This window comes from Peromyscus leucopus, chromosome 4 (genome assembly GCF_004664715.2).
Source record: "Peromyscus leucopus breed LL Stock chromosome 4, UCI_PerLeu_2.1, whole genome shotgun sequence".
NCBI lineage: Eukaryota > Metazoa > Chordata > Mammalia > Rodentia > Cricetidae > Peromyscus > Peromyscus leucopus.
In genome coordinates this window covers 104,185,022-104,202,183 of record NC_051066.1, presented here as the reverse complement: position 1 = coordinate 104,202,183, position 17,162 = coordinate 104,185,022, and the positions used below count along the sequence as shown (strand labels likewise).

Sequence of the window (17,162 nt, the reverse complement as noted above, 5' to 3'; positions counted from 1 at the left end):
TGGTGCTCTTATTTAGGGCTTAATTAGGAAGCCGGCCTGGAAGCGGAGGCTCTTGCATCACCAGCGATCAAGGCAGTTTAGGGAGCTTCCACCAAGTGCCTCACGGCAGGTGCCGGCCACCGGCCCCTGGGCCCTTGCAGCCTTCTCCCGCAGCGTCAGGAGAACTCCTGGGATCAATCTGACAGCAGAGAAGAACAGCGTGGGAAGGCCAGTGGGTCACCCGTGCCTTCCTGAGGCTGGCAACCGCATGTGGAGAGAGGAAAGCAAGGCGATGGCTAGATTTGAGAATGAAACTGGGCAACGCCAAAGTCAGGACATAAATGAGAAATTCATTTCCGCCTGTGTAGTCTCTCCAAATTCCAAAACCAGTTTATTGCAGTTATTCCCCCAGGCCCACCTCCCCTACCCATCCAAGCCGCGGGAGCACTTTTCTATCGCTTAATTTATTAAACTTTGCATCTACGCTTTTTTTTTTTTTTAAAAAAAAGGGCGGATTACAGTTTAGCGCGGTGCGCCCTGCGGTCGGGAGATCGCCTACCTGGTGGGACCAGCTCGACTCCAGGGTCATGCTCCGCTCTCTCGCCAGCCGGTTTTCTAGCAGAGCTGGAGCAAGTCTGATTCACTAATCATCCCTTGCTGAACTTTTGCCCGCGCTTGGAGTGGGTGGAGCTTTCCTCCCACCCTTTTGCCTGAGGGTGTTTGATTTTCATGTTTTGATTTTTTTTTTTTCACCCAGCATCAGAGTTTTTCGAAGTCACTGGGAATCTGAGTCACCGATGACAGCAGAGATCTTTGGTGGCTCTGGGCAAGACCACCTGATTGGGGATCTAGTGCCGCAGCTGGAAGAGGTCAAGGCAAGGGCCAGGAGAGGTTACCAGACTGGGATAAATTACAGTACTCTCCGGGCATCCGCCTAGTCTCCTTGTCTTCGACAACCTGTCCTGAACCTTGCCAGCCTTAGCCAGACCTCCTCCTCTGTGTGACCAAAACCCCAAGGGTGGCGGTCCTGCACCTGCCACTTTGGCCCCTGCTCCAGCTCTGGGAGCTATTTGAAGAGAACTCCATGGCAAGCTGCGGACCGGCCACTCCATTTCTCGACTCGCCGGCAAAAGCCTGGCTCACAGCTTGGACAGCTGGGAGCGCGCTCCTTCCCGCACCAGCGTTGGCATAGGCGCCGGGTAGAAGGCCCAGGCAGCCCGGGGGCTGGGGACTCCTGCGATTGGTGCATGGAGGATGGTGTGTGGAATGTTGAAAGCAGAGGTCACCTTCAGGGCGTCATCCCTCACGGACTCGCACAAATCCAGCAACTGCAAAACACGACACAAAGGGATAGGTCGGGTGTGGGCGCGCTCACGGAGGACTTTCCATCCGCCCCCAATCACTCAAGAGAGCAGAAATTCACAACACAGGAAGTTATTGTTTCTAAACAACCTGTGTCTTCTTTAAAATTACTAAGTCTCTGACCCTCAGGTCCGGCCGAAATCTAGGTTTTTCCGCTAAGGGTCTAAGGATAGGAGCTCTTTCCCAATGCTATCCTGGTAACCAGAGACTCGGGGTTGAGAATGAACGCTGCCTCCTCTCCGCTCCCTTTTCTTCTTCCTGCCCTTCTTCACCTCTGGAGTGCCACCCTCTGGCGCGCAGAGGCAACTGACAATAAGAGCCTCTGAAAAGATGAGGGGCCGAAAAGACCTGACCCATCTCGCCAGAAGGGTGCCAACAAAGCCCGAAAGGAGCAAGCGAGGGTCCCCGTGCCTGGAGTGAGTGGACCACCAAGCAAGCTAAGACTAGGTGCTGATCACTTTCCGCGCTTTCCAACTGTGCAAAATGGACGAGCGGTCGCCTGCACTCGGCTAGCCAGTGCAGGTACATCCGGATAGACTTCCCAGAAGAAGTGTGTGGGGGTGGGGGGTGGGGTGGGGGATGTGGCAGGCTAGAGCTTTGGAGAAGTTGCACTGGCTGGCTGTGTTTCTATTTCACTTTCCATGATTTAGGTGCCAGCACGCGCAAGGGCAGAGGCCTGTTTTTCTTTTCCCAAAGCAGCTACATACTGTGACTGACATTTTTTCAAGTTTTCATAAAGCTAGCTATACATTTCTTTGACTGACTATATCACAACAACCTTCAGGCTTCATGGTTTATTTTTATAGTTTTAAAAAACACTTTTATGGGCCCCATCTTTATCTTTGTGTGCTGTCCATATTTTAAGACTCCCCCCCCCAACAGCCCCCTCAAAAAAAAATTTCAGGTGTTCAGAAACTATAGTGACTGCCCAAATGAAAGAGGGAGGTGGGAAGAAGTGTGGAGGTGGGGGGAACACATTCAAGGGTGTCTTCCTTAAAAATGTGCCCCACTGCACCGGTGATTCCTAATGAAAAGTTTCGTTCTTCACACACTGTGGCTTAGGCACCATCAAATAAGTACTGAAAAGACTTTGATCACATTTGCAAGATGCGACAAGACAGACTGTAACTGACCAGGGTTTCCAAGTCTGTAATTAATACTCTTGACAAATCCCCAACTAATCTGTCAACTCTTGATGTCTTTAACCACACATTTCAAAACCATGATGGTATACACAGGCCCTGAACTTGCCATATGTTGTCATTCAAGGCAATGTTCCCTTTGGGTTTCATTAAGGCAGCTAGGCAACTCTTGTCATGTAGTCGCCAATGGGGGAAACTCACTTTGAAAGAAGGCTTATGAGAGAATACTACGGGTTTCATTTGTCTAGTGCTGACTATAGACTTAAAGGTCAGAGGTAGAAATTACAGAAAGTGGTTTCTATTTTCTGTGAAGAAGAGGAGGAGAAAGAGAGGATGAAGAGGAGGAGGAGAAAGAAGAAATAATAATAATAATAAGAAGAAGAAGAATAAGAATAAGAAGAAGAAGAAGAAGAAGAAGAAGAAGAAGAAGAAGAAGAAGAAGAAGAAGAAGAAGAAGGACTCACCAAATGCCTGGTGAGGACGAGTATTTCTGTACTCACAATTCTCCAGTAATGACCCCATCAGGCACTGGAAAAGAACATTGGACTGCCTAGGAACACCAAACATTGACTGGCAAGATAGTTTCTAAATCTCAAGTTCTGGAGGAGTCTAAAGCACCCTTCCTGCAACAGAAGCTTGAGTGTATGGAGGGAAGGATGGGCCAGGACTCTCGTCATACACCCTACTTCCGTCCAGCTTTGCCTGTTAGTAAGATCATAATGATTACCCCCTTTCACTTCCAATATTTGAACTGTAGTCCTCTCCTGTGTTGGGTACCATAATGGACTTGAAAAGCTCATGTGCACACTGCACACTGAAGACAGTCATAACCTCTTGCATCAGGAAGCTATTGCAAAATGTCAGAGGCTTCAAAAAATGAAACCTAAGGGCTGGAGATACGGCTCAGTGGTTAAGCACACTTGCTACTCTTACAGGGGACCTTGGATCAGTTCCCAGCACCCACATGGTGGCTGACAGTTGTCTGTAACTCCAGTTCCAGGCGATCTAGTGCTCTCTTTTGGCCTTCCAGGGACACACATGGTGCATATACATACATGTAAGCAAACACTCATACACATAAAATAAAAATAAAATCTTAAACACAATCCCCTTACTTAAAAAAAAAAAAAAAAAAAGCACTTGAGTAGGGCCCGGAGAGATGGCTCAGGGACTACACGCCCATGGTGCTCTTTCAGAGGAATGCTATCAGATTTTCTTTAGACTGCCAGCCCCCAAATGATGACAAGGGGATTTCTTATTAATTATGAAAACTTGGCTTTAGCTTAGGCTCGTTCTTAATAACTCATAACTTAACCCATTTATATTAGCCTACATTCTGCCACACGGCTCGTTACCTCTCCCCCCATACTGTACATTCAACTTCCCCACGTCTCGCTGGCAAATTCCCCACGCCTCAGATTCCTCCCAGAGTTCCCATCTCTCTCCAGAAGTCCCTCCTATCCTCTCCTGCCTAGTTATTGGCCATTCAGCTCTTTATCAAACCGATCAGAGGTGCCTTTCACACAGTGTAAACTGATGTCCTGCGACAGAGGGCCCAGGTTTGGTTCCCAGCACCCAGGTCAAGTGGTTCACAACTGCCTGTAACCCCAGTTTCATAGGATCTGATGCCCTTTTTTGGCCTCCGAAGGTACTTGTATGTATGTATGTATGTATGTGGCACACATACAGACTAGCAGACATACACAGAGACACATAAGATAATAAATAGCAAATAAGAAAGCAAGCAGAAACATGAGGTTCAAGACTGTGGCTATATTACCATGTAACCTGGGAGGAGGGATTCCTGTCTCGTTTGGCTCTCTATACCCACCTGTTTGAGTTTCTTACTTCTCCCCTGTTTGACTCTCCCTGTGCTACCATATCCAATTAGGATAGGGCAGCCTAGCACCTGCAATCTCTAAGCTTCCCACCCTCTCAGCTCTCTGATTTCCACTCAGCAAGGCCCTGACAATATAGGAGTTTGCAGGGTGTGGCACCCCACCACGGTTTGCACTCTGTGCATAAAGATTTCCTGCCTCTGTGTCTTGCCTCTGCTTCCAGCTCCAGATGCTTTTGGGGAAATCCATGAAATGCACGGAGAGATGAGTAGCTAATCAGTTTCCTGCTTGGACACTGTGCTAGAGTCTGTATACCCATGCCATGAATGTGAGAAGGCATATGGCTCACTTAACCTGTATAATGTGGAGAAAGGGAATTCCACAGCCTAGGCCTTAAAGAGGCTTTGCAGTCCCGTTCTTGCTTTCCTGTGAGTATGATACCACTTGCTGTCCAGTATCACCTGCTGGAGGATGGAAACCTAATGAAGAAGGACCAAGGAGTCTTGACCAACAGCCAGCACCCACTGCTGATGCTGTTGAAGGCCACCTTCACGGTTGTGCCCTCCTGACTGTAACCTAGAAATGACCACATTTAAGGCTGTAGCCTCAGAGAGCTGGAATGAATCACCGTCGATGGCTAATGTCCAGACATGTAAAGCAAATAAACTCGCTATATCAATTATGCCCCATTTTCAAAAGGAATCAGAGTTGACTTCCATCCTCTAAAGGACCATTTGGTATCGAGTAATTTCTTGTCCGCTCTTTTCAGCCAACCTGATTTTTGATGAACCTGGATATTGGGAGAGAAACCAAAAGAGAAGAGGAATTGGAACTGGGGATGGCCTGGGAGTGAAGAGTGATTGAGTTCAGTTCTCAGATTCCACATATGGTTGTAAGTGCCTGTAACTTCAACTTCATGGCATCTATGTGTGTGTATACACACAGACACAGAAACATGCATACACACACATAAAAAATAAAATGAATCTTTTGTTAAAAAGCAAGAGTATCTTCAAGCCTGGAGAGATGATTTGGTTGTTACAGTACTTGCCACACACATGTGAGGACCCACAGCCATGCTATTAAACAAGAGACATAACAGAAACCGGTACAACATGCACCTGCCATGCCAGCCCTGCGGTGGAGGTGGGGACTCCCGGGGCTGGCTGGCTAGACAGTCTGGCCCACTCCGTGAGCTCTGAGTTTGGTGAGAAACCCTGTCTCTGAAACAGAGAAAGAGGAGGAGAGCTACCGAGGAAGACACTCGATGTGGACTTCGGCTACCACATGTGCACACACGAACATGTACACCCATGTGCACACACAAGTACACACATACAAAAGTGAATGGACATCTTGTAATAATTGAGAAAAATTGTTTGATCTAAAGATGTGATGGGGATAAAATTCAAGCTACTGGTGAAATGAGGTTTCAGTATTACTTCTGTTTTGTTTTTGAGACAATTTTACTATATAGCCTTGGCTAGCCTGGAACTTACTCTGTAGACCAGCCTGACCTCAAACTCAAGATATCTATCTGCCTCTGCCTCTTGAGTGATGGGATTAAAGGTGTGCACCACCTAGTCCAGCTTCTGTATGATTGTGACTATCACTTAATATCTTTGCTCCTGTTGTGACTTATAACTGGCACTTTCATTGAACACCCAGAGGCCTTGCTCTGGCTCATTCCCTACCCATTTACACCCCTTTCAGATTTTTACCTTGGCTAACTTTGATTGTCAACTTCATTGGATTAATAAACATCTAGAACATTCATGAGACTCACTTTGTGTATGTGTGTGTGGCGGGGGAGTTCTGATGGCTTTTAAGGAGAGGATTGCTCTGAGCCAGCCAGGAGAACCACTTTGCAGGCCATTCATCGGCTGGGGTCCTGCCTGAATAAAAATGGGAGAAAGGAGAAAGCCAGCTGAGCGCCAGTTCCCCATCCACTAAGATGTGAGCAGCCCCTGCTGCTGGGTCTTCCCTGGAGTGATGGGCTCTGGACCCTCCAGGGGCGAGCCTTTCTAAATCCTTCCTCCTTTGAACTGCCTCCTGCCAGGTATTAGGTCACAGATGTGAGAAAAGTAATTCAAGCTGCTTAGCCTTTATAAAGGCAAACACCATCTCATGGGATAGTTAGAGAGTAAGCCCTTCCACAGATAACATGCCCTCTCAGCCACCATCTCATTGGTAGTCAGCACAAAGGTTGATATGTCCAACATGCTCATGCAAAGCATAACCATTCACCTGACTCTGAGGTTCTTTCTCCCATTTACCCACCCATGCAGAGACAGAGCTCTTCTTCTGTCTTTACTGACTACAGGTCAATAGCTCATGGCAGCATCAGGCCTTCGCTTTCTCAAGCCCCCAGTTTCAAGAACACATGCTATCTCATGGTGTCCTCTATAGTTGAGATCCAGGAGCCCAAAACAGAATTCTGTGGGTCAGATGGGTCAGGATTCCAGCTGAATACTCTGTATCCATTTAAATTCTAGCTGACAATGTTTTGTGTAATTGGGAAAGTTACATTTGAAAGGTCACCTTCTAACCCGCCCAACAGCAGCAATATCTCTTCATTCAAGCTGAGTAGAGAGTTCAAGGACAGACAGACGGACAGACCTTCAAAATGCTCTTCCTAGCCGGGTGGCGGCGGCACATGTCTTTAATCCCAGCACTCGGGAGGCAGAAACAGGTGGATCTCTGTGAGTTTGAGGCCAGACTGGTCTACAGAACGAGATCCAGGACAGGCACCAAAACTACACAGAGAAACCCTGTTTTGAAAAACCAAAAAAAAAAAAAAAATTTTTTTTCTTCCTATTGCAATGTTTTTCAACTGAGTAACACAGCATTCAACTATTAACTCTTTGCTAAGAATTCCTAGAAATGCCCATTTTAGTGAAAGAATGGAGACTTTGAACCTCAGCATTACCATTCTAAACCAAGTATGTTTCTTATCACTAAGAAGTGTCACATGACTTGCACGGATTGAGTATATAAAACATCATTATTACTGGGCTGAGGGGATGGATGGCTCAATGGTTCAAGTACACGCTGACCAAGTTTGAGGACTGGAGTTCAGATTCCCAGGGCCATGTAAATGACTGTTGGTCATGAGTTCCATTGGTAATTTCAGCCTTAGAGGGCAGAAACAGAATCTTCAGAGTAAGCTAGCTAGCAAGGCTAGCCGTATCATCAAACTCTGGGTTTTACTGAGAGACCTTGCCTCAATGAATAAGGTGGGAAAGGATCAATTAAGGATGACTCTTGATATCAATCTCGGGCCTCCACATGCACACGCATATACACATACGCGAGCGCACACACGTGTGCTCATACGCATGTAAAAACGTGCATGCCATACACACATGAAGACGGAAAAATGGTGGTGATGATGATGACGATGACTTGTGATCCACAGGCTTGAACCCAGGATCTCATATACATCATGCAAACACTCCACCCCTGAACTACATCCCTAGCCCTTCCATGATTATTATCACAAATCCTCTAGAGTCTCCAGTGAGCAATGAATATGATTTCTTTCTACTCCGGCATTTCTCTTACTGAGAATGCTTACTCACCGTTCCTAAGAGTGCTGACACAGGGGCATCAACTTCAACCACTTAATAAAGCGTCTGACATTGATTCACACTGCTGCTGATTCATAAGAGGACCAGTTTCTAAAGAAGGCAAGTGCACACCGCTTTCTCTTCCGAATACAGGAAACCATATGAAAGTATTGGCAAAGGAATTAAAGCAACCACAGGGCTGTGCTTGGTAGCATTTTTAACAGACAAAGGCATTTACACAAAACGAGAAAGAATATTCAATTAGGTGGTTATCATAGAGCTGCAGCATTAGTTTCACACCTTTTAATACCAAAGAATATGGTATTTTAATCAACTGATGGTTTAGCCTGATAAGTACATAACCAAGAGGGAGTGATTGTCAGTCATAAGAAAATTTCTTCAAGGGCAGAAGCCTCACAAACTGCCAGAAGTAAATACAGCCATCCCTGGGGTGTCTTCAGGGAGTGTTTCTGAGACCGGGATACCTTCTTGCAGATACCAACATCTATGGATGCTTGAGTCTCTCAACTAGAATGCGATAGGATTTGCAAGCCCCTCAGACCCTCCCTGTGCCCTACGTCCTTGCCAGTGTGATATTCAACAGCACAGAGCTGCTGGAGCAGAATCTGCTCCCGTGCTTCTCGTTCCCCAGTTCTAGCTATTTTAGCTCATCCTTCGGCGTCTCGCCCGCCTGACGAGCCCACACTGCTGCCTGTCTGCTTTCTAGACAACCGCTCGCCCCATGCTGGAAACATCCAGTGCTTTTGGTTTCTCCCCAAAGACCTCATTTTTCTATGACGTGCCTTCATCATTCTTCCTTAGTTGTGGTGCTGCTCCACAGTATGGCTTTACTTGTCTAGATTCTGCATCTTCTTCTCAGGGGAGCAAAGTTCTCCCAACTTCTTTCCCATCCTAACTAGAATCAGTAGCCCTTGCAAGTTGCTATTAAAATCACTTGTGTCCATGAAGATAAAACTTTCAGGATACATACCTTCTTGATAATAATGATAAATACATACTCCAAAGTTGAATACTTAGAAGAGCTATAAGTAGGATATGGACTTAGTAGGCTTAGGTATGCAAGCACATTGAAAAGAATAGTAGTGTATACACTACATCTAGGACATGTAATTGGGATAGGCACAATGAAAATATACCATTTAATAGCTTTAAGAACATACAAGTCAAGGCTGAATGTAATGAAGTATGTTTAAGGATTCTATTACTAATTTAAAAAGATCTCCCGGAGCCAAATGACTGAACGGAGTGACACACCGTGTTCACGGATTGTTGGAGCATCAGTTCTTTCCAAACTGAGTTAGAGTCAATGTAAATACAAGCAGGAGACCTACAGGCACTTCTAAAATGTACAGAGAAATTAAAAAACATAGGATAGCCAAAACAATTTTGTAAAGGAATATACTATATTGGAGGTTTGCAATATTCAGTCAATATAAGATTGATTATAACAACAAAGACAAAATTAGTAAAAAATAATAGAAAAATCGATGAAAGGAGTAGGATATGAAGCCCCCAAACAACCCCATTATTATATGTTTAATTGATTCTCCCCGTAGAAGTAAAAACATTCCTATGGAAAAGGGAAGGTTTCTTAACAAGTAGTGATTAGACCCTTGGATAACTTTGTGAAAATTAACCTACCTCTACATCATCTATACTCAGAAGTTAATTTGAGATAGGAAGTAGACATCACTGTAAAAGCAGATGTCATTCAGTTTCTAGGAAAGCATAGATACATATATTTACAGCCTTCAGTTAGGCAAAAAGTTTTCAGAAAAGGCACAAGGAAGAAATTAAAAACTAATAACTTATATTCCACCAAACCTAAAGCCCAATGCTTACCAAAACAGACCATTGAGAAAGTGACTAGGCCACAGGATGGGAAAATTAAAAGTTTTTGTGTTTATCGTGTCTAGCCTTTTCCTACCACATAGCATTATATAGTTTTTAAGAGGGAAGAGGACCAAATCAGATAAATATTGACATATAAATGACCAGTAAGCACTTGAAAGGATGCTCAGTATCATCAGATGTCTGAGAAATGAGTATTAACACAGTGAGAGAATGTATCGATTAGGAAGCATGTCTGGTAATACACAGGGACAATGTGACTTGCATACTCTGTGAACATTCAAGCCTGAGGTCAGCTAGAGGTGAAGGCCGGTTGCTGGAGGCCAGGACACAGCTGGATCTTAATAGCAAAGAGCCTTAGGGAGGGAGACGAGGCAGGGAGAGGCCAGAGAAGTCTACGTAAAGAAACACTACCCAGGGAATAACGGAGGGATGGACTAATAAATCTCAGACATATGCCAAGCAGTCTGTGGGCCTCCAATTCTTACGGAGCCCTGCAGCAGGTGGACTGAGTTATAGACACACGGTGCAAACTGCAGGGCACAGGGGCTGGCAGGGATGGAAACGTGGCTCCTAGAGGCTTCTCTGGCAATGGACACATTCTCCAGTGGGATTGAAGCCTGTGTTGTGCAGTCTGCCTTCTGCCAAAACTCACCAAAGCATACAGAAATTCACACATTTAGGTGTATGCAAAATCAGCCCCATTTTTAAAATTTTAATTTTTGATTAAAAAAATTTAAGTTAAAAGAAAAAGAAAGACAAAAGCAATTTTAGGGGAAGCAGTATGGGATGGCAAACTCGTTTTTGTAAAAGATAAAAAATAAAATAGCACTAGGTATAGAGGGTGCCTTTTGATACCTAGAAAGTAGGAAGACCATAATAATTTTTTTTACATTTATGTATTTGTGTGTGCCTTAACCCATCGAGTCTGCTTGCTGGCCCCACAATATAATTTTTAAATGGAAAATGCAATGCATTTTGTTTTCTTCATTTTACCGTAACAGGACAGCCCTTTCCAGAGGAATCGCCCTTGCTTGGAGGTTGGCCTGTATGGCTCTCAGGCCAGCTATGACTGGACGGGATCCTCTCGATCAGATGAAGGGCAATAAGGTCACAAGGTGAAAGAGCATAGGAAGACTCTTTAGCATGAGGCCAAGGCACCAGAAATGGCTCAGGTAAAATGGGACTCACAGAGCCAATTGACCTAGGGCCTGAGGAATTCAGCAAGTTCTCTAGAAAGCCCCTGACTGGACTCTAGCTGTGACTCAGTGGTACTGCGCTTCTCTAGCAAAACCCATCCTGTCTGACCCTACTTTTCTTTTGCTCAAAAGTCACCAATGCTCATTCTGAGAAGACAGAGTCCCTCTTCCTCCCTAAGCACAGTAGACACTGTAGATATTATAGTAAAACAAACCGAGAGAAGAAAGAAACAGACCGTATGGAGACTGTGGGGTCTTGGTGACAGTGGTAATTTCCTTTTTTCTTTCTGACTCCCACATCCACATTGTAGCTGAAGAAGCTAGGGATCCCAACAGATGTGGACAAATATCCCAACAAAAGCCTGCTGTCTCTAGCCAAAGAACTAAGGCCGCCTCACCACACAGAGTTTTGCCATATGATTGTTCTGGTTCATCTAAACCGCACAGAGAAGGCTGTGTCTACACTCCCAATAGCTCAATGGACCACATGGACAGTCTTCTATCCCAACGGGTTTGTAGTGAGAACTCAGGGGGAGCTAGGCCTTCCATCTCCTGGCTGTGGAGCGGCCCTTTCCTCTCCCACATAGGGTGCTGTCAGAACTTAGCATTAACATGAAAGTGGCAAGGCCACATGGACAAAGCGATCAGGCATTGCTGTCTCCCCCTTCCAGGGAGCAATCAGTGAGGCCTGGATGAACACCCCATACTCCCTAGAACTAACAAGAGGATAGCACCCTTATATATTGTTCGAGGTTCCTCTCTGTTGCTGTGATTAAACATTCTGACTAAAGCAACCAGAGTCAGGAAAGGGTTTTTAGATGACACTTCCAGGTCACAGTCCTTCATTGAGGGAAGTTAGGGCAGGAATGGAGGAGGAGCTTGAAGCAGAAACTGGAGGAATACTGCTTGTTGTCTCACTGGCTCGCTGATGCTCTTGCTGGTTTTCTTAACCAATCCAGGGGATGGTGCCATCCACAGTGGGATGGGCCCTCCTGCATCAATTGATGAGATCATTCCCCATGTCAACTTAATCTGGGGTGTCCTTCAGTTGAGACCACCTTCTCAGGTGACTCTAAACCAGCAGTTCTCAAAGTGCAGGTCACAACCCCTTTAGGGGGAGGGTCAAACAGGTCACATATCAGATATCTTGCATATCAGATATTTAGATTATGATTCATAACAGTAGCAAAATTACAGTTATGAAGTAGCATCAAAAATAATTTTATGGTTGGGAGTCCCCACAACATGGGAACTGTATTAAAGGGTCACAGCCTTAGGAAGGTTGAGAACCACTGCTCTAGGCTATGTTGAGTTGACAGTTAAGAACGTCTCTCAGCAGAGACTGAATAGAGAACTTGGAATTTTTATCCCTATTACATGGTGATAAAGTGAGATGTGCCCCCAACACTTTCCCCCCACAGTGCTAGAGGGAGCCAGGTAAAGAAGCAGAAGCAGGTCTGGCATCTTTTGCGATATAAAGCCTCCGACACTCTGGTTTCAGTCAAAAGTCCCTCATCACACCCAGAACCAGGAAAATGTCCGGCTAAAGGAAGACGACTAGCAATAAAGTCAACACTGACAGGATGTAGACATGAGGATTAATGGATGGAGATTATCAAGCAGCCACGCAAAGTGCACCACTGACTGCTTATGAGCATGCCTAGACACAAGGAACCACCTCTGCACACCTCCCAGGTAAAAATAGAAAATGGTGGCACAACCAAATGCTGCGCCCAAGCAAAGAAAACAAAGCACCTGGCTCACTAACACACGTTTGTGGGAGTGTAAAAATGTCCCATCCACTCTAGAAAGGAAGTTCAGCAAGTCCTCAAACATATCAACACATGTCCACCATATGATCTAGCAAGAGTTCTTGGGCATTTACTCTGGAGAAATCAGAATTTATATTCACACAAAATCCTGTACACTGACAATGAAAGTGGTTTTAGTATTCACTGTTGAAAACTAAAGGCAGTTAACATATCCTTCAGTGAGTTTCTGGTTATTCAAACTGACGTATAGCCATAGTGAAAACCACTACTCAGTAATTATAAAGCAGGCTCTTGATACACGAAAGAGCCTAGATGTATCTCCAGAAAATTATGTAGAAGGGGAAAGCTGATTTTAAAGTGTGTATGTTATGTGACCCAGTGCTGAAATGGTTATTATGCAGATGGTGCATGTGACCTGGGATTAAAGAGAGAGAAAAAGGAAGAGGGTATGACTGTACAAGTGCCACAAGAGGGATTCCTGTGGCCCTGGAAGCACACTGCATCCTCTCTGTGTCAAGGCAACTGTATCCAACTCCTACATGAGATGTTCTAAAAGCTTTACAAAATGTTACCAAAAGGGAAACTAAGTAAAGAATTGTAAAACTGCTGTGCATTATTCTTAACAGCTACACATGAACTTGTAATTCTCCCCCCCAAAAAAAAACATTTCATCAAGAAAGAAAACAAAAGAAATCACAGAATAAATTTCAAGTTAGATTCTAACAGGAGAATTTTATATATGAGCCAGAAGCCTCCTCCCTTGATTTTTAATGCTTTTTAGTTGGCATATAATGCCTTACAAAGAGATCTAAGCTTAGCAACTTGCTAAATTATCCCAGAATGAGCACACTTACCTATCACACAGGTTAAGAAATAGAATATTTGCTTCTCAAAAGACTTCCAAAAAGTCTGCTATGCTCACACCTGACATTTTTATTACATTAGCTTAACAGAATGGGTACCTATATGGTGATATGATGTGGCTGTCATAGAAGCAACTAGCTGTCCAGGAAAGAAGGGTGCAAGAGCCCCAGTTTCCCACAGATGCACTGGCTCGTACAGGTCAGTCTTGTCCCTTTTCTGTCGCCCTACATACTCCTTGCCTGGTTACTAAGTCCCAAGAATTTTGCATCTCTCAGAGAAGGGGAAACTGTTAGCATCACACAGCAACGTTTTCTTCTAAGACGAAAGAGCAGGTGGGACAGGGGAAGGCACAGGGCCAGGGGCATCAGCACTGGAGAGATGGCTCAGTGGTTAAGAGCATTTATTGTTTTTGCAAAGATCCTGGGTTTGGTTCCCGGCAGCCACATCTGGAAGCTAGCAACTGTCCATAACTTCAGTTCTGAAGGATCCAACACTCTCTGCTGGTCTCCTTAGGTATAGCATAAACATGGCACACATAAACCCATGCAGGCACACACATACATATACATAAAAATAAATGAATAAATCTTAAAAATAATAGTTGAAGGGAACAGGTGACTTACCTTCAGAAAATGAAAAGCAACCACAAACAGATTTGCTTTGATAAGTGTGTTAAACTTACATCAAAATGGATACAGTGGGGATTACTTGCTTCTGTTTGAAGTGAAATCCACTACATTTTACAGGAATCATAATAAAATCATTGTCCATAGCTGTGACTGAGGTCCGGTTGGATCCATCTCCTGAAAGGTCTTTTTGATACAACACAGTCATTCTTAGGTACAAATTTCAACCATCATAAATTTGTGAATCCTGGGTTGAGGGGGTGAACCCTGATGGAGAAGAGTGTCCCAACTGCCCAGCACATTAAGCATCGCCCCAAGGGGCTTGGGGGTGATGCCCCTGCCAGAACCCAGAGGCTGGAGAGATGCAAAACAACTTGCCTCTGCTGCAGTTATAACACTCTGCCCTTGAACGAAAGAAACAGAATGATCCTGGTTCACTTCCCATATACACAAAGCTCTACTATGGGCATAATGTCTGACCAGGTGGCTGCCAGGACTGGCCGTTGGGTATGGCCTCACGATCTCCTGCTACTGGTTAAACTGAAGAAACCATACCCCACTCGTATTTTCTTAACCTCAGCTGAATGACTCCATTTATCACTTCAAGCTTGTGCTTTGTGCCACGGAGGTGCACACAGGGTCAGGAGGGGAAGGGAGAAGGAGAGATCCCCTGACCTTAGCAGTGATCTGTGGCACTAATGGTCTTCCCATCGCTCTGCTTTAAGGTCTTGGGTCCTAGGAATAGATGGTTGGCTAGGATGGATGTTCCAGTTGTTTCCTGCTGTCCCCTGGAGGGGCACCAACAGTCCTACAGAAGGGACAGTGAGTTTAGCCCCTTCCTGGTCATCCCTTCAATGACAACCAGAATTTAAGCCTTTCTAGTTACATGTCCAGTGAGACCATTCCAAAGCAATGCCATCCCAACATCACTGCCTACTCCTTGACCTTGGCCCTAGGCAGGACCTGTGTCTCCTTTCCCTAGCAGACTAGGTCTCACTACCTTTCCCTTTTGAGGGGGAATGTCACAGCAGCATTTCTATGCGTCAGCACGTGCCAGAAGCCACATCAGATGAGTTTAAGCTGGTGGGAAGCAGGGAACTTTTCTCATACTTCTTACAAAGAAAATGAGAGTTGTGGGCAGTAGCCGAGGCTTTAGGGCCAAGGAGCCCTGCCTCAGTTTCCTACTTCGGTGGGTGTTTTTAACATCCACTGCTTGAAACCTCAGCCCACGCTGCACTGGATCTTCCCATCCGAACATCTGCTGAGCTGCCTTCATCCAGGTAGTTTGGGCCGAGGGAAACAGGGATGGGACATCTAAGTGTTCTTCAGAAAAACAACATCATCCTCGGAACATGGACAACAGCCAAGGGGGCGTCTGCAGCAAGTGAAAACTCTATGTGCTCTTTCTGAGCGTCTCGACTTTGAGTGCGGAGCACATTGTCCTGGAAGGTAAGACTGATGAGAAGGGCTGGGGTTCCAATGCTGTCTTTCCTGCTTGCAGCTCTTCCCCTAATTCTTTTCTATGTTGGGTCCCCCCCCCAAAACCTTTTAGCCACTGGACAGTATTTTCATTTATAGTCTATGCTTAGCTAAAACAATAAATGAGTGATTTGAGTGAATAAATGCACCACATATAAATAAATAAAAACAATGTAAAGTACAAATGTAATAAATGAGCATTACCTATAAGCATTGCAGCTCGGATGGAAAGGGGTCTTGGCAGTCAGGAGCCAAGGAGTACCACTAAATCACCGGAAGCGTAGCAACAGCTTACAGCTCTGCTCCAGGGAAAGGTCCCCAATGTAACAACTCGGACCCAGCAGGGGAGGGTTTCCCCAATGAAGTTGTTACAGTTCTGCTCAGGTCCCAAGAATGTAACAAGTCTGCTCAGATAGGGGAAGCTTTCCCCAGCCAAAGTGGTACAGTTCTGCTCTGCTCCACTCTGCTTCTGGTGAAAGATGGTCTCACCCAAACCTCATTCAAGAGATTTATTAGAAGGGAAGAATCCAGGAGTGTGACCACCTCTGCCAGGGTAGAAAAAGGCAGCAGCCAACTGAACAGGCACAGGGCTTATATAGGGCTTCTTAGGAGAAGAGTTTTTCCAGGGTGGAGATTTTCAGAGTGGGAATTGGTCAGATTTCAATCCCTGAGTTTGGACAAGATCAGAGATTATCTGGATTTCATGCTCAGGGATTGGCTGGTTTCCTGTTCAGGGAGTGGTTGGTTTTCCAGCTCAGGGATTGGGTGGTTTTTGTATTGAGTTGGTCAGGGCAGAGTGTGTTTCTTTGACTCTGGTTTCAGGGCCAAAGTGTGTTTCTTTCACTGGCTCTGGTTTCAGGTCAGAGTGTGTTTCTTTGCTGGCCCTTTTACCCTACATTACCCACCCCCTGTTGTCAAATAGCAGCCCAGGGATCTTTGCTTTATGGACCTGGGGTTGGCCACATTTTTGTACATTCTTACTCCAAGTCATATCTAAGAATAAAGCCATGGGAACTAGCGCAAGGGCCCATCAATCACCAGCCTTGAATGCTTTTCCTCCTCGGCAATTCAACTATTTGATTGACTGAGCTGAAACTGAAACTCTAGCCCTAGGGGTCATTCTAGTAGGAGCAGCCACAGCCAAGAGCCCAGATCACACACCATCAGCAGACTCCCGGCAGCTCTCATCCACTCTGGGAGAAAATGAATCATCCCTTCCTGCGGGGCAGACTGAGGCTGCTGGCTCTGCTCTGCTTCCTCTTACTGGTGAAGCAAAGCAAGAACGGGGCTCTGCTGGACACAGCTGTGGCTGCCCTGAAGAAAACAGCCTAAGAGTCATGGGAGAAAGACTCAGGTGGGCTCAGCTCCAGCAGAGACGTGTCCCAACTCAAAACAGAACGACGTTTGGGCAAACTAGTGAAATGTGCTTGAATGGAAGGGTAGGAGTATCAAAATTTCTT

At 45.4% G+C, this 17,162-nt stretch overlaps 1 protein-coding gene across 1 annotated transcript in view; it reads right to left on the bottom strand.

Annotated features, from left to right (window-relative positions):
* Nucleotides 1–332: 332 nt before the first annotated feature.
* Acoxl (acyl-CoA oxidase like) overlaps nt 333–17,162 on the bottom strand; it is a 292,744-nt gene continuing 275,914 nt past the window's right edge. Inside the window, exon 19 of the mRNA XM_037205208.1 lies at nt 333–1,307. Within this exon, the coding sequence (XP_037061103.1) occupies nt 1,119–1,307 (189 nt within the window). The 3' untranslated portion in view covers nt 333–1,118. The remainder of the gene's footprint in view (nt 1,308–17,162) is intronic.